A 23,742-nucleotide genomic window follows, 5' to 3' on the forward strand; every position below is an offset into this window, starting at 1 on the left:
ATCCAGTTCGATTTCATGCTTAGGATAATATTTACGATTGAGTCAGGACATGTATTTGGAGATAACGTTGTCTCTGAAATTGACCAAGGTGGGTCCTTGGGGTGACTAGGTGGGTTCTTCGTCACCAAAAAAAAATTGGGTTGCACCATAATAGAGCATTTCACATTAGTGATATTTAAGACAGTCTTCATTATCTTTTCCTACATTCTTGGTGAGCGCAATGTGACAAAAGACTATGAGGTTAAAAGAGAACAGTAAAATAACTTCCAAAACAAGTATCATATCTCCAATGGCAGGCAAATCTTCATTGTATTTTGTTAATAATAATAGTCTCAGAAAACCCAAGTCCAGGTGTTGTTCTGTCTCCAAAGAATGGCTTTATCACACGTTGAGGAGCATTCTTAGCACAGTTTTCATCTTTGGCCTTGCCTCAGGCGAGGGATTGACACAACTATAGGCAATCCTGAGGAATGCAAGCATCTGACTTCTGATGGCATAAGAGACTCTGCTTACTCTAAAATCAAGGATTCGATCCCACTGATCTTCCTGCATTGCGATCGAGTCCCTCAACACCCATTTTGCCAATTCAGTTCCATCGCTAACCGCGGGTTTTCCCGTCAGCAATTCCAGTAGAATAACACCGAAGCTATAGACATTCCCAGCCATTGTGGCCCTCATTGTGGTAGAATATTCTGCCATTACAATATAAGATGCAAAGCTTAATACAAATAAGAAATACTTCAATGAGGTTATGAGTTTTGAGTTGTATACCAGGAGGAATATATCCAACAGAACCAGCAACTGTTGAGAGGTTATCAGTGCTCTTCGAGGGATCAACTATCTTGCAGAGCTCAATGTCTCCAATTTGGGGATCCATCAGTGACTTGAGCATAATGTTTCCGCTGGAAAGGTCTAGTGGAATAATGGGGCCAGATGTATGCAAGAAAGCAAGACCTTGAGCTACTCCAACAGCAATACTGTAACGGCTTGCCCAGTCCAAACCATTTCTCATGCTACCATGAAGAACGTCGAAGAGAGTACCCTGTTGGGCATATTCAAAGAAGAGATAAGCACTATCTTCAGTCTCTACATAGGCCAGCGGAATCATGACGTTTGAAATGCTCAGCTTCCCCAAGACTTCAAGCTCTTGCCTGAATCTATCATGGCTGCACAATTGAAATATCTCGTCTGTCCAGTTAATCTTCTTGACAAGGTAGCTTGTTCCTGAGGGCATGATGGCTTTCTAGTTAGTGGAAAACCTTGTTTTCAACATGATGTTTGACGGATCAGCAACTGCTTTCATGGCTTTGCCAAAGTGGATGTTCGACCGGTGAATTCCATTTGCCGTCAACAGCTTGCCTTGGATGACCTGAGGAATGGAAAGTTCTTCCGCTGTATGTACTTGCTTTTCCTCAACCTTGTAATAGCGTCGCAAGATTGATAGGACAATAATTGTGACAATCACAACAGCAACAAGACCAGCAAATGCTGCAATAATTGGTACAACGACTGAATTTCTCTTTTTGGCTGATATTGTTGGAGTGGATGCTGTGTTGTTAATAAGATCCGGGTTGCCACTTATGTTGATAGTAACATGCGGTTGAAATTTGGGAACAACTCCAGATAGCTTGTTGTTGGAAAGTGTCAACTGTGTCAGGGAGATCAATTGAGTTAGAACTGTTGGAATCTCACCTGTGAATCTGTTATTTGAAAGATCCAAAACTTCTAATCCTGTCAATGCTGAAAGCGTATCCGGAATGGATCCATATAAGAGGTTACTGCTAAGGTTCAAAGCAATCTGCAGCCCCGGTGGCATCGTGGGAATCCTCCCACTTAATTGATTACTTCCTAGTTGTAGCTCCATCAGAGAATTCATTCTGTCAATAGTGTCAGGTATTGAACCATTTAGATGGTTGGCTTGAAGATTTAGGCTGTAAAGAGCTCTCAATTGTGACACTGAAGAAGGTATTGAACCGGTGAGCGAATTCCAGCTGATATTCAGAATCAACAAACTCAGCAACTGGGTAATTTGAGTTGGGATTTCTCCAGTCAGATTGTTCTGTTCAAGTTTCATAACGTGAAGATTACGTAAACTACCCAGTTGTGCTGGCAAAGCACCTGTGAGGTTATTCTTGGCCAAGTTCAACAGCAACAAACGTCTGCAAAACCCCAACTGAGGCAGTATTGAACCGGTGAAGCTATTGTTGTCCAGTTCTAAATACCTCAAATTCTGAAGCATCATAAATGTTGATCCCTCAAATCGTCCAGTTAAAGCATTGCTTCCCAGTCTCAACCTGAACAAGCTTTGTGATATGTTTGCTGGTATTGATCCTTCTAACATGTTGTAAGACAAATCCACAACCTCCAAATTTGGTTGTGACAAAAAGTCAGATGGAATGGAACCATTTAACCTATTGTAACTGAGATCCAAATTCTTCAGATATCTTGTCAATCCAGCAGGAACTGAACCAACAAAACCGTTTTGATTTGCTGCAAAGCGCGAAAGGCTCTGTATGTTTGAAAGGGTGATTGGGATTTCCCCACTAAAATTGTTGGAAGAGAGAACCAAGAGCTCCAACTTTGAGAGCTCTCCAATTTCCACAGGAAGAGACCCTGAAAGCTCGTTCATGGTAAAATCTATCAAGCTCAAGTTCCGATAATTTGCGATTTCTTTTGGGATACTACCCTGGAAATTATTAGCATGAAGCACAAGCTGCTCCAGAGAAGGCATGGATTTTCCAATAGGTATTGCACCACTGAACATATTGAAGCTAAGATTCAAACTTTTCAGACCAGATAGTCCATCCAACTGAGATTCTATACTTCCACTGAAGGAATTTTCTGACAAGTCCAACACTTTCAACCCGAGAAAGCCAGTGAAAGTAGGCAAAAAACCATTCAAACCGTTCTTACTGAAATTCAACATCTTCAACCCATCAATCCCTCCACAAATTGTGAAAAACCCATTAGAAATTGAGCTCAAATCGTTATTGGAGACATGAAGAGACTCCAAAGAATCGAGCTGACAAGCAACAGAAAGAAAGTTGGGAGTTGAGAAACGAAACCCAGATAGAGAAAGATGAGTTATGGAGGAGTTGGTGGAGTCACATCCTACACCTTCCCATGAACATGGGTCACGCTGCCTGGTTACATTCCATGCGCTGCTGCTCTCGGCTAGTAACTCATAAAGATTGATCATGATGGTTCTCTGGTTTGAAGCCAATTGGGAGGACACAAAAGGGCATACGAAGAAGAAGAAGAAGAAGAAAGACAAAAACAGAGTGTTTGTGTTCATTTTTGCTGAAACTTGAGTTTTCTTATGTGGGTATAGCCTAAGTAGCAGCACATATTATGTTACATATTTGTTCAGGTTCAAAACTTCAACCAGCAAGGAAGAGAAGAAATTGCAGAGTTGACGGACAGCAAAGACGACTTTGACTGATTTGTGAAGATTTCAGTCGTTGGAAGAGAGAAGCACTCAACTTTTGTTGGAATTTTCTTTGACGTATTTTTCATGGGAAGAAGAAAGTTGAGACCACAAACCCCTAAGTCATTGGGCTGGGCCCCAGCTTGACCGGAGAATATGGACTTGTCAAAAGAACAATTAAAATCGAAATCCACCATAACCAAATCGATCCATCGATTTTTATTTTTTATTTTTAAAATAAAATTACATATTTCTCTACCAAAAATTGAATCGAATCAAAAAAATCGATCAAAATTGAAAAAACCAACTTTTTGATTGATTAAATTTATATTAAAAAAATCGATTGTGAACATCCCTAATTAATAAGACTATTTTTAAAGGATATGAAAACTCTTTACTCTTATTTTCTTGGATTGCATTGAGTCCCAAATCCCAATTGTGAGTTGTGACCTTCTATGTGTCTCTATGAGTTAACGTGGTGAATCGAGTATATAAATTTTTAAAAATTTTTGAAATATATTCTTTTTTATTGTTATTATTACTTAGCGTCAAGGGCGGCTAATTACCCACCTGATTTTTTGTTTTTTTTTTATATTAATGATAGTTTTGTATTATTTTGTATATTTAAGGGATATTTCATAATTCATTTTTTTTAAGTAATGTCAAAGTAAGCGAGACTCGACTCTAGTCTAAACATTCAATCTCAAGCCCCATATCCTTAGTTGGCATCCGCAATCGCAATCTGCACTGCAGGTTCGTCTTGTACTCTAACTCTTGGTTAAGCTCATTACCAAATACTACTGCTCTTTCACTCAAGTAAGTACTGTATGAAACACTTTCTTCACCCTCCGATTTCATCTCTTTTTGTCTTAATCTCTCTCATAATGAATGTGGTTGAGGTATCATGCAAGCATCGTGATCTTACTCAAAAAATGATTGATACTAGAAGATATAGCATATTATAGACTTCTAAGTTTGTCATTGATTCTACCAATTGTAACGGCCACATTAGATAAAGAATTTTTTGGCACGAAAATTGTCAATAATCGAATTCGGAATAGAATGAGCAACCATTGGTTTAATGATAGTTTAGTTGTGTATATTGAGAAATATATTTTTGATACTATTCCAAATGAGATTATCATGAAACGATTTCAAAATATAAAAAATCGTCAAGAACATTCATTAATCAATCTTCAACTATTACTTATCACTATTGTATAAACTTTTGATTTTTAGTATTGTTTTCTCATTCTCATCACCATTTTCATTGATATTATATGACTATTTTTATCCTTGTTCTCATTCCCGTTTCCGTTCCTTACCACTCCGTTTGCAACCAAACACAACATACATAACCCCATAACTTACTCTAAAACGTAAATTCATATTGTTGAAGCCAATTGTCAGTCACACAAATTTTCCCATATACAATTGAGTTAAACAATTATTTATTAACATATATATATATATATATATATATATATATATATATATATATATATATATATATATATATATATATATATATATAACACTAATGGTCCTTATATAGAGTCAACATCACAAGTTGACAACATAGAAAAACTCAAAAACAATTCAAGAAATTCCTCCTCTCAATCCGGCGGAGGCTAAGATGTCATATTAATTAAACCCTCTTTTCTTTTCTTTTCTTTTCTTTTCTTTCCTAACCATCAATGGAACCATTCTTCTCACAATCTCACCACATATAATCACTTAGAAAAGCTTCTTTTTTCTTTTCCCTTACTTCTGTTTTTCCTCTCTTGGTGCCAAATCTACATTGAATTTAACATCACCATTCAGTAGTGGGACCCATTATTAGTTTACACAACTCATTCACTCACATTCATTCATCCATCCAAAAAAAATTAAAACTTGTTGAAGCAGTTCAACTAATATGTCCAAAATAACACCAACCCAATAAGAGAAAAACAAAACCCACACCCTCAACTATTAAGCCAGCAATTCAAGCAGGCCGGTTGCAAAACATGGCGACCTCCACCTCCACCTCCACCTCCACCACCACCAGTGAAGACTTCACCTTCCCTACCTTCACCGCCGACGTCGACTCTCCGCCTCTCTGGCGCCTATCCCCTGCAGCATCTCCATCAAGACCAGCTAGCAATGAACAAAGCATGGAGAACAAGATTGGGAGGAGTCATAATGGTGAGGAGGATGAAGAGGAGAAGATGGACATGTTGTGGGAGGATTTTAATGAAGAATTGTTGTCAAATAGAAGACAGAGTGATGAAAGGTTGTTGGACCCTGCAGAAATGGTGGAGATGGGTTGTTTCCAGGCTTTGAAGATGTCCCAAAGAGACAGTGCCTTGTTCTCTAGGAGACCAGGTTTGGTGGAGATCATTAAGGTCTTGAAGAAGCTCTTCTTGCTACACAACAATTACTCCCATCAGCATCGCCGACCAGCCAGATAAGAGGTAGGCTGTGAATTCCCCCCCTCTTGCAGTGTATAAGATTACTATTAAATGTATAGCACAAAGGATCACAAGAAACTGAATGAATATTATTTTTCTAAACGAAAATGTTAAGAATCTCAGTGTTTTTTTTTGTCTCACCTAACTTAAATGCTGAAATGAACGCACCATGATTTATATGATATTGTGTACATCCAGCTCAACATTTGGGATAGGTGGGACAAAAAAAACATTGGGATTCGTAGGACTATTGTTCTCTTAATTTACAAAGCAAATTTGTGGACATGATTTTTTGGTATTCATTATCATCTTTGATTGATATTTTAGGACAATTTTAAGACTTGATTGAGTCAATATTTAAGTTGCACCTAGACTAACTTATTGAGAAAGGGAGATTCTATCATAAGAAAAGGATTGGATTGATTAATGTATATATCTTTACTCCCAAATCATTATATATATATTATTTGGTCGCAACTCACAAGACACATATATTTAGTTTTTTTTTTAAAAAAAAATTGATGATTCATGATTTAGATTAGATAGGTGCCCTATTTTAAATTTGCTAAATGTATCCCGACTGTGGAGTTAAAATTATATTCGTCACATTGACCACCTTAAAACTTATTTAGTGTTTAGAAATTTACTCGATGCACATCCGAAAGATAGTGACTATGAATTTATATGTCATAAAAAAATATTTGATATTTATATCGACCTAAGGGAAGTTATTACCGCGTACAAGAAGTAAAACATTCTTATATATATCTAGAAAATATCATGATGGTAATATGCAACATAGAGCTCTTGAAATTTGGTTTGAATGTATGAAGTTATAATCACACCATATTTAAAATATGTTTGCTTAGCAATCAAGAGCAATATAATATATTCATTGAATATTGATGAAATTAAATGCGATTAATAGAGTCAACTAGCTTATGTAATCAAATTTTAATCCTTTTCTTCTATTTTGATAAACTAAAAAACTTTGTGTGCAAGCATAGAAAAGTGACCGGTTAACTAAAAAATAATCTTTCTAACTAGAATACTTAAGATAAACTTTTCAACTTATGTATTAATTTTTATAACCGATAACGACACCATACAAGATTATCCTTTAAACATCGGATATGAATCTAAATTCGGGGTCATCAGGCCCGATCACAAAAAGTTTCACACCTTACCTTCAGGATAATTAGTGTCAAAACCCAATGCGTGACCACAAAATAAAAACAGGACTTCACGGTCCACTTCTTCCAGGCCTGAAAACAGAGCCCAAACACCATACGAGACCAACCCGAGCCCATTACTTCATCCCCCGTCCCTCCACTTCGACTGCGGTACCAGTGGTCCAGAACTCCAACCTTTTACCTCAGTGAGAGCTCACATCTCCTTACCTGAAGCTCCCTCTCTCCATTTTCCCCAACTCCACACCCACACACGCACCCAAAATAGAACCCATTAACACGCCATTTGCAGATTTCTCCGGCCAATCATGGTTCAGAAATACCGGAGCGTGACATTGCTGATCCTGGAACGCCGACCTTGTAGTGACAGTAGGCGATCGACATTGATGCTTGAGTTTGGGGTTCGACAAGAAGGATACAAAAGGAATTCCATTCGAAATCAATCAAATAGTGAATGTCTCATCTTGATCTGTCAGATGTATTGGGCGGTTCCGATTTAAAATGTTTTTAGTATTTTTTTTTTTGGACAAGTGTTTCGCAGGTGGATCCAGGTCCAAATCTATTTCTCTGATTTGGAATTTTCTTGGACAAAATAATTCAAAATATTCTTCAAGAATCAAAAGCTGAAACGGAAAGTCTTTTTTTACTTCAAAAAGACTTTCCGTTTCAGCTTTTGAAGGGTTTTTAGGGTTTTAGCAGAACTTTACTGACTCTCATATCCGACGTCAACTCCTTCTGCTCAGATTTGGTACGTCCTGTGTTCTTATGATTTTGTAATTTTGTGTTGCTGCAATGCGTTTTGTTATTAATTTATTGATTTTTTTTAATGGTGTTCTACAGGTTCAGTACAGCCGTACAGGTATGGGAGTCATTGATATTTGTAATCCTTCTCTGTTTTTTATCAAATCCAATGGCAATCGTCACCAATCTTTGGTCTCATTTGAAGGAAAGCAAAGAACGGTCATTTCCATGGCCTCTACCATGCCTTTAGAACATGTTAATCAGTATGAGCCCAAGTTAAAAGGAGACTCATTTATTCGACCCCATTTGAGAAAATTGTCTCCTTACCAGCCAATTTTGCCTTTTGAGGTGATTCATACACTTCATTTATGATTCTGTTGATGTTATATAAGAGATTTTTTTTTGTTATGCATATTTTGCTCTAATGGATTTTGTGATTGACTTGCTTTGCATTCTTTTTAATTATTTAGCTAGCCTCTATCAGTTGATTTTGACATGTATACAGTATAAGTTTCATTGTAGTGAAGGGGATACGTTTTCTACATTTTTGCTTTTCCAGTTTCACTTGTGGATTTACCCATATGGGCTTATGATGAATATGGCTTGAGAACTGTTCTTTTGATCAAGTTTCTCTTGTTGTTTTGTGATTATTTGGTTAGCTTCTCCTTAACCACTTAAGGTTAGCTACCTCTATCTGTTGATTTTATAGAGTAGATTATTTTTTTGATAATTTCCTTTGGACGGTGAATGATTCATTTCCAACTTATTACATTCTATGTCTATAAGATTTTCAAATATCAGTCTTCTATGTTGTTCTGTAGGGTTCACTGATAAGTTTGCTATGGGAAGTCTGTGTTTTTTTATGTTGATTCTGCTGCCCGTGTGTATATTGTCCTTGATCTGTTTTTCTTAATTTTCTTGCAATATTCACTCATAATTAGGAGAAATTTTGCTAGTACTAGATGATTGAAAACCTTGCTACTGGTCACTTACATTGACTTCTATAATAGTTAATGGTTTGGTTTTCATTCAGATGAATGTGATTCTCTACCAGAGGTTGTGATTTCCATTTTTATGAATCTGTTCCTGACTATAGGTTCTGTCAGCACAACTTGGAAGGAAGCCTGAAGATATTGTCAAAATAGATGCTAATGAAAACCCATATGGTCCACCTCCAGAGGCAAGTCAAAGAAACTATTATATCTCTTTGTTTGTATATGGTTAAGGTTTCATGGAATTTGAACTGGATTCTTAATTTTTTATTACATAAAGGAATATTGCATAGTGATATCAGGCCTCAATATTCTTTCTGCACCATTACAATTCAGATTTCTTGTAGGTAAACGAAGCTCTGGGGTCATTAAAGTTTCCCTATATATATCCTGATCCTGAAACCCGTCAGTTACGTGCTGCACTTGCCCAAGATTCAGGCCTTGAATCTGATTATATTCTTGTGGGATGTGGTGCTGATGAACTCGTTGATCTCGTTATGCGGTTAGAATTCTGTATTTTTGTATCTCCATTATTCTGATAGCTGATGTGTTGTCTCCTTGACTTCAAAATTAGTGATGTGGTGTCTTTTAACATTTAAAATTATTATTCATTTACCCTTACAGTTGTGTGTTGGATCCTGGTGATAAGATTGTGGATTGTCCTCCAACTTTTTCAATGTATGAATTTGATGCTGCAGTTAATGGTGCTCTTGTTATAAAAGGTAAAGATAAAGCTTCTAGAGGTTTCATATTCTATTAGAAATTTCCCTTGAAGTTTTCCTATTTTATATATGTATTCTCTTTTTGAATCGATATTCTAAAGTTTATTACCATTGTTTAATCTGTTATACATGTTTTCCTTTTTCATCTTTGTTCGTCCTGTACTGCAGTTCCGAGGAACCCAGACTTTAGCTTGAATGTGGATGCTATTATTGATGCTGTAGAACAAGAGAAACCCAAATGCATATTTCTGACGTGTCCAAACAACCCAGATGGGAGGTAATTCTTAACTTCTTCTCTCGTGAATTTTTTGCCTATTTATTTAATATAATAAAATCTTGGTCTCTGATATCTCCCATATTCTATCTGAGCATCATCTTTGTGCTTCATTGTCTCCGTTTTCATCTCAAACTGAATCGGGAAACATACAATTGAGTTTTGGCTTTGATGGTATCTTCTATACATGTTGACTTCATTTTCATATATTGTAAGATCATGATACTTATTGTATTTACAGTATAATCAATGATGAGGAACTCTTGAAGATCCTTGCCCTGCCCATATTGGTTGTGCTGGATGAAGCATACATTGAGTTTTCTGGAGTTGAATCTAGGATGAAATGGGTGAAGAAGCACGAGAACCTAATTGTTCTTCGGACTTTCAGCAAGAGAGCTGGTATTTTCATAATTTTTTGCTCCCCGCAAATTACTCTTCAATAATTGTAAGATGCACAATGTTGTCGGTAACCCATTAGTTTTATCACGCATCTGATGAACACTTCACAATGGAAACCAGAGTTCATGGAGGGTCCCTCCCTCCATTTTTTGGGTTCTTTCTTGATTGATAATCCCATAAAGTTAGTGGCTTAGTACACCTTTTTTTGCTCCTCTTTCTTTACTGGTTTTGGTTGTTTCTTCTTCCACGCTTGGGGGATGCTCTCTAGTCTCTATCATGTGCTAACATTCTTGTGTTATGAATGAACATTAATGCAGGTCTTGCTGGGCTACGTGTGGGATATGGGGCATTTCCTTTGAGCATCATTGAGTTTATTTGGAGAGTAAAGCAACCATATAATGTCTCTGTTGCTGCTGAAGTTGCTGCATGTGCAGCATTGAGAAATCCTGCTTATCTAGAGGTTATGCCCATACTATTATGATCTCATACCATTTTATTTTGATGGTTAAAGTCTTTCTGAGTGAAAGCATCTAGTGTCCTTGAACATGATATCTAACACAGTGACCATCCCACAGATGGTGAAAGGTGCTTTATTACAAGAACGGAAAAGGCTCTTTAAGCTTCTAGAGGAAGTGCCATTTCTTAGCCCCTACCCAAGCCATTCTAATTTCATTCTTTGTAAAGTTGAATCTGGGTTGGATGCTAAGAAGCTTAAGGTATGCACATCTTTCCTTTTGTAACACCAATACAGTAATTACTCATGTTTATCTGGGATTTGGTTTATCTGCATGTGTCGTGGAAGAAATGACCCGAATAACACAATCAGTTTGTCTTCAGTTCTGATCTACCCTCGGATATTTGCTCCCTCCCTCCCTCTCTCATTGGTTCATTCTGTCTGTCATATCTTTGTTTCTTAGTATGGGGCTGCCCAAACCCAGCATTCCTTTTCTCCGTAGATGACTAAAAGTTGACTGGAAACATAGATCTGATCAATTTAATTATATTGCAGGAAGACCTTGCGAAAATGGGTGTGATTGTCCGTCACTACAATAGCAAGGAACTGAAGAGTTACATTCGGGTGTCCGTTGGGAAACCTGAACATACCGATGCATTGATCAAGTGTCTCAAATGTTTTGCTTGATTGTGGCATCTCTTCTGGAACAGACATCAAAATTGCTTTTGAAATTGGAACTCAATGCACAACTTGCTCAGTGTTTTATCATTTTGCATCTGATGAAAAGACAACTTATTATTCAGTTGATAGAGCTTTATAGTTCTGCAACTCCCAACTTAATAAAATTATTGGCCCTTTCTTCCCACCTCTCATTTCTTTGAATATTATTACATTCCAAAAGTCCAAACTGCGGCAGCTTGTTATTAATACCCAAATTAGGGTATATGTGCTTTGGGGGACATAGGATCAAATTAGGGTATACCCTGTCCCATATTCATATGGGTATTTCAGGGCGAGAAGCCTGTTAATTTCTATGCTCCATAGTATAATTTTCATTGAACACATGCTATCTTGTTCAACGAAAGTAGCCATTTCATTTGGTCCAAGCAAATCTAATGGGAAAATAAAAGAGAAGAAAGTACAATTAGTAGGGTTTAGAGATGAAAGATCCCTCAGGTCAAGCAGGTCAAGCGTTCGAACCAGTGAAACGTAATTTCTTGAGATTTTTGGGTCTAGTGGGATTGGGCTTGGCTCGACAAAATTAGTAATCTAATGTGCGCATGGGATGACCATCTCAAGTTTAAAACTAGTGGGCGACTGGGCGTTGAGTTGGGCATTTCCAGTCATCAAAAGGAAAATTACAAACAGCCCCTCAATTTTTGTTAAATTCCATTTAGATCCCCGTAAGATTAAAATATCCCTGAACTTCGTATGTGCAGCAAATTGTGTTGGAAGCCGTTCTCTCTTCCTTTCTGTGGCCACACACTGGTCAGTCCCGCTCTCCCTCTCTGTGCTGTTGACAGAAACTCTTCTGTTCAGGTAATTCCTCTCTCTCTCTCTCTCGCGTGATTGCAAGTATCTTATCGGAAATTTCAGATGTGAGACAAATGTAATGGGAGATGATGTTTGTTACATTACTTGGATAACGAAATGAAAACTATTCCATACTTTTTTCTACTGCAATAATTCAGATTAATTGTCCATTTCTGTCTGCTATTATGTTTGTAATCACTCTTTTTTTTTTTCTTTCTTTCTGGTAATTGTTTTTTATTTTTGTATGGGTCCAGGGCAGTGCAAGGATGCTAGGAATTTCTCTGGCTTCTCCCCTTTTGACCTTTGATTCTGCTACAAGATTATGCTTTTCTACTGTAAGTTCCATTTGATAGTTTATTCCCAGAGGGAATCTGAACTCATAAGCTGCAGACTTGCCCTGCCCTATGATAAATGAAATAGAATCCACAAATTGGAACCACTGTCAAAACAAGTATATTTGCAAATGACCAAAAATGGAACTAAGACTTGGTCTGTCTTATTGTGTCAGAAAATTTTATGTGATTAGTCTTAAAGAAGTTGGAAAAATAAGGTGAAATCATGAAACCTTTGTAAGGTTATTTGGAAAGCTTGATTATCTCCAGCGACTTTGAAATCCTTCTATCCTTTTTTTCCCCAGAAAGCGCATACAGTTTTGCTTCCATTCACTTTGACTTATATAGTTTATGTTGGTATTGCAAAGGATTTTAGTTGAAAAATGAAAAACTGTTGGGAAAAACTATTTTTGTATAGGGAGACATTGGCTTTCTATGATAGTAATAAAACGAGCTTTTGATCATTCATAGTGAGTTTTATTTCTGAAGTAAATAAAGAAGTATTTCTCGAGGTTGAAGATTTGTTTCGTGGTGGTTTGATCAACAGCCCTGTAAAAAAGTTATAGGGAGAAGATGAGAATGGATGGTCTATTTATTTTTAATTTAGAAACTTAATTTGCAGATGAGACAGAAAACATGATTTGCTAATGAGATAGAAAAGATTTACATATTGGGTGGCATAACGTTTTGGTTCTGTTTGTAAGGACTTGTTTGGGAGTTTAGAAGGGAAGGGAGAAAAGGCTTATTGTAGCAAAGGAAGGGAAGGGGGAGAAGGGAAAAGTAAGGTGGAATGGTAGCCTACTCCTTCGAACTTAAAAGCTAGACAATATTCTGGTCCCCTCTCGCGCTAATAATAATAAAAAATATGACTTTTCAAAAAAAATAAAAAAGTGGAATGGTTAACCTCTCTTTGTTTTGGAGTTTCATTAAGGAAAATGAATGAATATTATAAAAAATATTCCCAAACAATTCTAGTAACATGTTTTATCTTGGAGGGGATCAATTACCACCCGAATCTGGATTTACTTCCTGTCCTAATAAAATTGACTCCCATACTGTCAGAAGGCGGCTTTTACCCCTACATTTCCCTTCCTCTTGGATTATACCCGCCCAAATGAAGCATGGGTGCACCTGAGGCTTTGGTTCCTGAATTTGGCATCAATTTTCAGTATTTTATGAATAAATTGTTTCAGTTAGATATTTTGTTTTGTTTTGAATTTTATTTTCCTTCCATCATTACAACATTTAGTCAATGAATGGAAATTGTTTCAGTATGATGTTAATGATGCGGCCAAAAATAAAATTAGTAAACTTTAAAAGATGTAGCAAAAGAAGGTATTGGTTCATGGCTCGCATTCTGGACTTCCTTTGCCTCGGCAATTGGTAGCTAGGATTTCATTGTGGCTCAAATGATAAGATTTACTGTTGAGGCAACCATTCAATCAATTGGTGGTTTCTGTATAATAGCCTTGAATGCCTTTCTTTAATGATGAGTTGCTCGTTTTTAGAACCAAACAAGTCTATGAAAAATGTTATGCAACTCGTAATTAGGAGGGAGGATGTATTGAAAGAGAGAATATCCTGGTAGCATCAACGAAGTCTGGTCCACATAAATTAGCAAATTGATATTTTCAATTTCTCAGAGGAAAACATGCTAGTGTTTATGTTGATTCTCATGGTTTTTTGCACAAGTAATGAAGGTGAACTATTGTAGTTGGTGGTTTGATTACTTTGGGGTTGTGAACATTAATTTTCACTGAAACTTATTCAGTATTCTTTCTGCAGACCGATCTTACAACAGCTCCACCAATTATTGGTCTGTTGAATGTGAATGTATCCATTGGTCATTCCCCAAAGGCACTTGAAGGAGCAGAAAGCCGGCACCACTCTTTCAGAAAATGGGCAATATGCTCCACTGCACAAACTGCGAATATAACCTTGAGTGGTGAAGACAGGACGACATGGGAAGCATGCAGAAAGGCTTTATCCACATTCAATTTCAGTGTTGAGGAGGAGGACAAGATGCTTGGAAAAGCATTTGGGCACATCCACTCACCCTACTGGAGTGAAGAGCGAAAAATCGAAGTCCCAAATTTTGAAACTGTTAATGGAAATTTAGATTACTTGAGAAGTCTAAGCCTTTCCGACGATGATCTCTTGAAGTTACTAAAAAAGTTCCCGGAAGTTCTCGGTTGTAGTCTTGAGCATGAGTTGAAAACTAATGTGAAGACTCTGGAAAAGGAGTGGGGAATTGAAGGAAAATCGCTACGAAAGCTTCTTCTTCGAAATCCGAAAGTATTAGGTTATAATGTTGATTGCAAGGGTGATTGCATGGCAAAGTGCACTAGATGCTGGGTACGTTTTTAGCTTTCTGAAACAGTTAATTACATATTTTTTCTGAGCATTCAAAAAGAAACACTGTTCATAATCCTTTTCAAATACATATGTATATGTAATGTGTTAGGATAAAGGCTCTGTATCAGTTAATATGGACAGGCAAATTTCCAGTTCTGCGAATTTGTATACTTTTACTGTACGAAGTCCCTAAAGTTGTTGAGACTACAGTTATGTTTGATGATAATAATATGAATTTTGTACTCATGTTCCTGGTTGAGTTCATGAATGCATGTATGTGAGTCTTGTTATGTGGAAAGTAAGAATATAAGGGCCTGCCATTTTCTTAATCATATATACATACGAGAATTCTCTAGTGCGGAACTTAAAATGCAGACTAAAAAACCTATGTTGTTTTTGTAAACAAGTGGGACTCAAATCGGTGGGTCCCACTTATCACTTTAATTTTCAATACTCTTAAAAAGCGATCTGCATCTCAAGTCCGCTCTAGAGAATTCTCTTGTATGTGGACTAAAGAATCTCTTTTGAAAAGTAAACGAGTGAGACTCAAACCAATAAATCTCACTTATCATTTAACTTTTAACACTCTCAAAAGGCGGTTCGCACTAGAGAATTTATATATATATATATAAAAGAATTATAATATGTGCACCAACTTTATTTATTTTAATTATTCAAAACTATTTTTAAAAAATGAAAGAAGTTTATTTCCAATAAAACATTTCAAAACATCTCTATTTCATCACAACCATTTAGACAATTATTACCATAATCAATTTGTAAGTAATGTTGAACTTCTAAAGTACTTTTTTTTTTGGTAGAATTTTAAGTTACAATTTGAGTATACATACAACTGATTTTTCTTTCTTATTCATACTAAACTTACACACTAATTAATTAATTATAATTAATGGACAAGCTTAATTTTGCTACAACAAGTCATGAAAGCCCCCAAACATATGACTCATTTGGTCTTCGTTCACTGGCAACTCATAATCATGAGAGATTGACTGTGAAACGGCATCGTTTAGCTCATCATTTGCAAGTAATTCATCCAAGTTTTTCCAGTCAATATTCCCATACTGGCTAGTGTTCAAATTGCTTCTCTCTTCTTCACAACCAACTTCTTTTGCTGCCAAATTTGTCGTCCTCGTCGGGCTATCGAGTCTGGGAATCTGGAAGAGCAGCTGGTTATGGTTATGGTTATGGCTGCTAAGAAGATCAAATTGTTGTTCTTGTTGTTGAAAAGTAGTTGAAGCTTCTGGATTTGAAGAATATTGAGGCCTAATATTGTGGATGTTATGGTATGAAGGAATACTAGTATTCCAAGCTTCATAACCTGGCCTTTGGTTTGGACTTGGTTTCTTGAATGCCCTGCACACAACCCATCCTTCTTCCTGCAATATTATTCATGATTTATTTATGTTCATATCAATCAATAGTATAGTAATATATATATATATATATATATATGAACTTGCCTGAGGGGGTCCATTGGGGCATGTTTGGAGGCGGTATTCATGCATAATCCAGTCAGTTTTGGTTCCATTTGGTGCACGGCCTTGGTAGAAAACCAGGGTCTTTCTCATCCCTATAATAATGTCCTTTGAAAGCACTGCCTTGTCCCTTCCGGTTGCCTTCCAAAACCCGGCAGCAGTGGCTCTGTTGGTTCGGGTTCCGGTCGGGTACTTCCTGTCTTTGTGACTAAAGAAGTACCACTCATTCTGTTCATCGTAGCCTAGCTTGCACCTATCTGTATAATAGATTTAATACATGATTTGCATATGCAATAATTGTGTCATATTTATGGGGGTGGCGGCCGGCCGGCATGCATAATGAAATTTGGGCCGAGACCCAACACAAACTACTTGAAAATAGTTGCGTCGTTTAGAATCGAACTCTCGATCGGCTTCGGACGAGAGATAACTAGAGGCTATTGCCAAAGTAGTTGTCCACGTGGATAATGACAAACACATATATAGAATGAGAGAGGGAGACACATATGTGAAATGTTGGAATATATATATAATTACAATAATACCTTGGATGTCCCATGGCTCCATTTTGTAAAGATCAATGTCAACAATAACATCAAGATCGATTTTAAGAGACTTCATTTTCCTCTCAAGGTAGTACCCCACTAGTTCTTCCTCCGTTGGATGGAATCTAAAGCCAGGAGGGACACACGATTCCATCTCCATTAATTGATGAACTCCAAATCAATCAAATATATATCCTCCTACCTGTTACATATTTTCAAAAGACAATATATATTCATATGAGACTATAAGCATGTTCAATGTATATGAGAGTGCACTATAATTCACACATGCATGCTTTATCTTTTAGATAACTCAATGGGCCCCATTATTTTTGCATGAAATGATTATTGATTAGATTTAGGGCAAGTATATTGAACACAAAAGTAGTACTACTGCGGCCGGAAAGCTTGACTTTTGATGGCACAAACAAGCATCATGATATGATGATATATATGTTTATGTTTCTTCGAGTGCAATGCACTGTGTTGGTTGTGATGGCAAAGGAGAAATGCCTTTCACACCCACCAGATGCTGATAAATATCTCACATCGGTGGTAACTGATCCTGAATTGTAGTATATAAGTTGGGCAAACCTAACATTGGATAACTGGTTTTCTAATGACTAGTTAGGCATGTTTGTTGTTGGGCTTGGGTTGGGCCAACTCAATCTTTCCGGCATCAATGTATGATATATCCCTAGCTAGCTACCTGGATTTTCTACTGAAATGAAAGGAAAGGAAAGAAAAGAAAAGAAAGAAGAGTTTATCTCTAACATTATGTTACTTGAGACCAAAATGTAATTAAGGTTCTCTAACAATAACTTAACTAGCGTGCATGCCATCACTTTGTTCTGTAGGAATTGAGTTCAATTCTCCACAACACTTCCTCTGTGACTAATTAATCGAAAATGCTAAGGATTTCGGTTTTTTTGTCCTATCTATCTATCACATATGTTGATATGGACGCACATAATCCATACAAAATCGTGTGCGTCTATCTTAACATTTGGGATGGCTGGGATAAAAAATACGGAGATCCAATTGTCGATATAACATACAAGTTAGGTTTTATATATTAGCTTTATACACGGTTGATTTCACAATGGTGAATAGTTAATCACATATGCATCCAATGTATGCCTATCACATTAAATTATACATACACACACACACACAAGTACTCACAGGAAAATCGATCAGAGAGCAACTACGCTGCGTTTGTGCTGATCCTGTACTTAACGCAAAGAGAATCTAGAAGAGAGAGAGAGAGAGATGTGTATGAACAATGTAGAGAGAAACTAATGAAAGTTTTTTTTTTGAATATGAATGTTTAGATCTATATATATATATAGATAGATATAATGGAAGGTAGGGTGGAGAGAGAGAGGGGGATATTGATTGCGCATGAGGGTTTGTGGGGGGGTGGTGGCAGATGAAAGGGTTTGTGTGTTTGGACGGCGTGATAGACACCATTGTTTTCACGCCACCTCCCACCGCTATTTTGTGTCCTAAGCTTATACCTTTTTTCATCAACACTATTCCAAACACTATTCCTATCCAACAGTCTTATGGATCCCAGTATTTTTTGTCGTCCCAACTATCTGAAATACTAAGATGAACGCAAAAACTTTCATATCAATCATATGGGGTATGTAATACCCACGATTTTACATGTATTATGTGCGGTCATCCTAACATTTAGGATTGTCGAGACAAAAAATACTGAAATCCTTATCATTTTTGTTCCTACTCTCATTATGTGCATATCCAACTAATAAAAACTGTATCTATCGCATTCAGACGGTGTCTCCTCCCACAATCTAGCTCTCTCCACTCGCCTGGCCATTTTGGTGTGCCGCCCTTTGCCATTTGGCACCATACACCCATCGACACGTGGTTTCCACGTCGTAGTCCTTGTCAGTGTCTCCTAATCATTAGATTGGGGTCAACTTGCTTCCTGACAAAACATGACCACACACTTAAGTCATGCATTCTCATTTCACACACACTTCACTCACTTCTGGCTTGTTTAAGCCTAAGCCGCCCTTCTTTCTAAACCGTCCTTAATTAGTATGTGGTCAAGGAAATCTAGTTCTATTAATTGATTAACTCTTATCTATACCAAATTCACATCATTTTTTGACAATTATATATATATATATAACTTTTCTTCTATAAGAACACAAAATAAGGACATGCTTCACCATCGTCTTATCAAATGAACGGTTTTGATCTTATATCCAAAAAAACAAGACTCACGCGCACAACTTTCATCTCCCTCTCTCTATTACGCAAATCCTTCCTCTCCCTCCTCTCTTCCACAAAATTAGACTTTTTGGGCTCGGTTTGGCACCATGAATAACCTGGTGGATAGTTAAAGAATATATGAGAAATATGATACGACGGTCAAAATTTTACATATTATTTATCTTTTTGAGATTTTTAAAAATATTTTATATCTCAAAAATAAGGAAGATGATGGGCTAACTCTTGTTTTAGAAAAGCAGCATACCCCAATCCCAAATGACTCCCTCTTAAAGTAGAAGAAATGTTAAGCATTAAGTGGACTTCAAACCAATCAAATTAAATGTCTTTGGATTTAATCAATTGTCTAGCCAAAAACACTACTAACCTTGGAAGGGCCCAATTAATCTTGTATGTGATAAACAATATTAATGCATATCATGCACACAATCTGATAATCATGATAACATTTTGATTCGATCAACCGACTTCACCTTTCCATAAATTTTTTAATGTAAGTAAAATGACTTAAAGTATACCACAATTCAAGACATAGTACTTATTTTACATTTAGAGAGAGTTCTTATTTGATAAGGACATTCTTATTCGGATTTAAATAAGTACCTCAATTTCTAGATCTATAAGTTCAAAAATATTTAAGATTAAAGTTGATTAAACAATTATCATTTTTTGATAACAAGAAAATCCATTGAAAGCCCAGCCCATCGGACTAGACCCCCCAATGATAAACCCACGAGTTACAAGCAATACCTGTAAACCACATGGACCGATTGAGCCTATGACCCAATGTGGAAATAATTTCAAATCATGTTAAAGTCTAAACCCTAAACCTCAAATACTAAACCCTAAACTTCAAATCATAAAATTTAAACATTAAAACCTAAACCTTAAACTCCAATCAATTTTAATTTTAATTTCAGTCATTTGGTCAAATCTAAAAACTTATATATATATATATATAAGCTTCTTTGTAGGCTAAATTTCTCTTTTAATCTTGACTACCAATTCAATTAGGCTCACCCATCATTTCACTTTGAAAAGTTGTCATCAAATTAAAATACTGGACACTTACGTTAGAACCTTCTTCTATATTAGGTTTTGTTAAACGGCAATAATTTTAGTCTTTTTTTCGTCATCATCATCATCATCATCTCTTGGCTTTTTGCCGTCTTGGTAGCCCTCAATTAATTCTCAATAACTTCTTTTCTACTTAAACAAATTAAACAGCTTTCTTATTGGGTTAAAATAATTATATAATTAGCTTATTTTCTCACATAATTGATGATAATACATACATATATACCTCTAGGGGTTAGAATCTACAATCAAAGAATATTCAAGAGGACAATTTCTGACCATTACAATACCCCAAACTTGTCTCATACCTGTAGTTTTTGGTCATCCAAACCGGACATGAGCGAGTCAAATATTTCAAGCATCAATCGGGTAAACTTGTCTTCCCAATTTCCAATTCCGATCACCCATATCTTTCATGTGGAAATAAATAATCTATTAGATGATATATGATAAATACTATTTCCTAGGGTTGTACCATAGTCAATTATCAATAAGTTTTTACATAAATTTAACCGTCGATCAATTGATTATTATCGATTTTTTATTTTCTGTTGTCGATTGGTTTTTTCGATCAATTCTTTAAAAATATATATAAATTCTTTTGAAAATAGGTAATTTTGGACAAACCTACTATTCTCAAATATCACCAATGAAGATGACAACATTACCTGTTGGATCTCTCCAAACATATTAACAAGTACGTACAATGTTAGATAATAGTCATACTAAAAAAATACATAAATATTACGTTTTCTTACGTCATAAATTATTTTTTATTTATACTATTTTTTTTTTCAAGGGTAGTATTGTCCATATGTGATTGCGTTCTGTTCCGTTCTTACACTGGAGCCTTTTTTTCATGGGGTTTTCGATTGTTTTCATTGACATGTTTCTCAGTTTAGCCCCACCATGTTCCTGAAGCCAATCAACTCCGTCGCGATCACGATAATGGTGTTGTTGGCATTCTTGATCCTCGTTTTCGCTGGAGTCTTTGAATTTCCATCTGTATCGCACTCAATTATCCCACCAGTCAACGATTCGAAATCGTCCGTCGAATCCTCACCAAACCCTTTCACCGATTTGATCTTCGCTTTCCGGAGATGGGATTCCGAAGTGGGTTGTGCAAAGTTCAAAGAGAAGCACAAGAATTTGATCCCACATGGTTGGTCTAATGGGTCTGCTGCTCTGCAACGATATGGCGATGACGCTGCTTGTGGAGAGTTGAAGATGGGCCATGTCAGTGTATTGGTTAAAGGATGGACTTGGATTCCTGATAATTTGGACAATCTGTATTCTTGCCGATGTGGGTTGAGCTGCTTGTGGACCAAATCTGCGGTTCTTGCTGATAAACCGGATGCGTTGTTCTTTGAGACAACTACGCCTCCGCTTCGGGTATTTTGTTAAATTTTTGTGCTTTTGTAGTTTACTCTCTTCACTTTGTTCATCTATATTGACATTGAATTATTCTGGCAATAATTAATCAATAGTAATGTGTAGCAAGCTGGCAATTTGTTCTTTGGGATCATTTTGTTTAAGCAATAAAAGGAATGTGGCATTGCTGAAATAGGAAGTTTGTAGTCTAGTTTTAGCATCTGTGATTTGCTTTAACCGATATCGGATTTTGAATAATATTAAGGGGATAGTGCATCTAACAGATCCATTGATATCTGGAATTCTGGATAGTCTTACTCATTTATATGTTGCTTTGTTTTCTTAACAAGTTTAGATCTTGCGATCAGGGGTTTTAGAGCTGGGTCTGTGGTCATAGGATAGTAGTAATTTTACTTCTTTTTAAACTCCTGTATGTATGCTATCTATCATGTGCATATATGGTGCTTGTGCAATTCCATGGGTTATGGAATGAAGTTGGGTTGACTGTTGAGGCATCGACTGCAGAATCACGAGCTGATAACAAATTTTAAGAAAGTTTGTATTAGAATTGGGAGATTATATATATTCCATTTAGGTACTAGCCTACTAGGTAGAGGCATTGAAGTCTTGGCTTGGACTAGTATCAGTGATGCATGTTATAAATGGACTAAAGCATGGGGATTTTAGAGGATAATTGGAATAGCTATATCATCCAAGAAAAAAGGAGTAAGAATTAAAACTCTTCTTGGTGCACAATAATATTTGAATCAACCCTATTGATGTCTTGGTGGTAACCTGTTTTGACGTGATATGGAAGTAAATTGCATTTTCAAGCAAGAGTCCCATTTGTCCTCCATTTTTGTTTAGCGTATAATTACCTAAATCCTTTCAAAAAGATGACGAGATGTATATGTGATGCACTTTTTGTTTCCTCTTCTGCATTTATTGACATGCTGTTACTCTGTTTTTTCTTGGCTGTTTTGAGTCTTGGCCTACTTATAAGTGGCATTTTCTCATATTTGCTAGAGACGCAATGGGGACCCTCTTCGTGTATACATGGATCTCGAGGCTGGTAGGAAGCGCACAGGTTATGAAGACATATTTATTGGTTATCATGCCCAAGACGATGTTCAGTCAACTTATGCTGGTGGGTTCTTTCATAATGGTCGAAACTATCATGTGTCTTCTTATAAGAAAAGTGTAAGTCATTGGTTTGGGGGGGTGGTTGTGTTCTTCGTTTTGCAATGTTATCTTTCCGTCATCTATATTTCAACTAAACAAACTTTAGGTTGATCATAGCTTCATTTTTACAGGAAACTCTAGTTTACTGGTCTTCATCTCGTTGTCTTCCAGAACGAAACCGGCTTGCCAAGAGTCTCCTCAGCTTGCTGCCTCACCATTCATTCGGCAAGTGCTTGAACAATGTTGGTGGCCAGGACATGGCCCTTTCTATGTATCCCAAGTGTGCCAACGATGCCAATGTCGTCCCAAAATGGTGGGATCATCTCCATTGTGCAATGTCCCACTACAAGTTTGTCCTTGCAATTGAAAACACAAAGACCGAGAGCTACGTGACAGAGAAATTATTTTACGCTCTAGACTCCGGTGCAATTCCTATCTATTTCGGCGCCCCTAACGTTGGAGACTTCGTCCCTCCTCATTCTATAATAGATGGCACTAAATTTAGCTCCATGGAGGAGTTGGCGTCTTATGTGAAGGCCCTAGCAAATGACCCCGTAGCCTATGCAGAATATCACGCATGGCGAAGATGTGGTGTATTAGGCAACTACGTGAACACCCGCGCGGTGAGCCTCGACACATTGCCATGCCGTTTGTGTGAGTCTGTGAGTAGAAAAGGAGGAAGAATTGCTAGAGCTTCCTGATCATTTTTGCTGTTTGGTTCTCGGTTTGGTCATTTCTGTTGGCTGCCATAGGGAATATTGCAACATGGGATGTATGGCTAGGTGACTGGTAGGGTAAACGGGATGAATCATATATTGTATAAAGAAAAACATTACGAATTGATTGCAGAATTGAGAAATGCTAAAATCATCAAGAAAAACCTGACAGTGTTGACAGCTTGAAATGAATTTTTTTGTTTTTTTTATTTTGTTTC

General features: G+C 36.8%; 5 protein-coding genes and 1 pseudogene across 7 annotated transcripts; 4 read left to right on the top strand and 2 right to left on the bottom strand.

The window, feature by feature from the left end:
- Positions 1–303: 303 nt before the first annotated feature.
- Positions 304–3,624, bottom strand: LOC119993488 (annotated as a pseudogene).
- A 1,581-nt stretch (positions 3,625–5,205) lies between these two features.
- Positions 5,206–5,956, top strand: LOC119992446. The gene has a single exon (XM_038839130.1). It carries the CDS (start codon positions 5,437–5,439, stop codon positions 5,878–5,880), a length of 444 nt encoding a protein of 147 aa, XP_038695058.1. The 5' UTR covers positions 5,206–5,436; the 3' UTR covers positions 5,881–5,956.
- Positions 5,957–7,175: 1,219 nt separating this feature from the next.
- LOC119992887 (histidinol-phosphate aminotransferase, chloroplastic) lies at positions 7,176–11,517 on the top strand. Of its 2 annotated transcripts, XM_038839700.1 has the most exons (11): positions 7,176–7,818; positions 7,911–7,929; positions 8,017–8,159; positions 8,908–8,991; positions 9,151–9,305; positions 9,428–9,525; positions 9,694–9,802; positions 10,041–10,198; positions 10,516–10,658; positions 10,774–10,914; positions 11,208–11,517. In XM_038839700.1, the coding sequence occupies exons 3-11, from the start codon at positions 8,040–8,042 to the stop codon at positions 11,337–11,339; spliced, it is 1,140 nt and encodes a 379-aa protein (XP_038695628.1). In that variant the 5' UTR covers positions 7,176–7,818; positions 7,911–7,929; positions 8,017–8,039; the 3' UTR covers positions 11,340–11,517. The 2 variants fall into 2 exon arrangements, with proteins under 2 accessions (XP_038695628.1, XP_038695627.1); XM_038839699.1 differs by lacking the exons at positions 7,176–7,818; positions 7,911–7,929 and having other exon boundaries at positions 7,932–8,159.
- A 470-nt stretch (positions 11,518–11,987) lies between these two features.
- LOC119992973 lies at positions 11,988–15,118 on the top strand. Of its 2 annotated transcripts, XM_038839825.1 has the most exons (3): positions 11,995–12,191; positions 12,440–12,520; positions 14,303–15,118. In XM_038839825.1, the coding sequence occupies exons 1-3, from the start codon at positions 12,084–12,086 to the stop codon at positions 14,882–14,884; spliced, it is 771 nt and encodes a 256-aa protein (XP_038695753.1). In that variant the 5' UTR covers positions 11,995–12,083; the 3' UTR covers positions 14,885–15,118. The 2 variants fall into 2 exon arrangements, with proteins under 2 accessions (XP_038695754.1, XP_038695753.1); XM_038839826.1 differs by lacking the exon at positions 12,440–12,520 and having other exon boundaries at positions 11,988–12,191.
- A 598-nt stretch (positions 15,119–15,716) lies between these two features.
- LOC119993644 (NAC domain-containing protein 30) lies at positions 15,717–17,109 on the bottom strand. The gene is made up of 3 exons (XM_038840844.1): positions 16,914–17,109; positions 16,354–16,625; positions 15,717–16,269 (listed from the first exon to the last, which is right to left on the bottom strand). Exons 1-3 carry the CDS (start codon positions 17,071–17,073, stop codon positions 15,802–15,804), a joined length of 900 nt encoding a protein of 299 aa, XP_038696772.1. The 5' UTR covers positions 17,074–17,109; the 3' UTR covers positions 15,717–15,801.
- Positions 17,110–21,104: 3,995 nt separating this feature from the next.
- LOC119992883 (alpha-(1,4)-fucosyltransferase) lies at positions 21,105–23,712 on the top strand. Its single transcript, XM_038839696.1, has 3 exons — positions 21,105–21,647; positions 22,653–22,826; positions 22,940–23,712. Exons 1-3 carry the CDS (start codon positions 21,165–21,167, stop codon positions 23,507–23,509), a joined length of 1,227 nt encoding a protein of 408 aa, XP_038695624.1. The 5' UTR covers positions 21,105–21,164; the 3' UTR covers positions 23,510–23,712.
- The last annotated feature ends 30 nt before the right edge of the window (positions 23,713–23,742 follow it).

The sequence above is a fragment of the Tripterygium wilfordii genome, chromosome 23 (assembly GCF_013401445.1).
Source record: "Tripterygium wilfordii isolate XIE 37 chromosome 23, ASM1340144v1, whole genome shotgun sequence".
Classification (NCBI taxonomy): Eukaryota; Viridiplantae; Streptophyta; class Magnoliopsida; order Celastrales; family Celastraceae; genus Tripterygium; species Tripterygium wilfordii.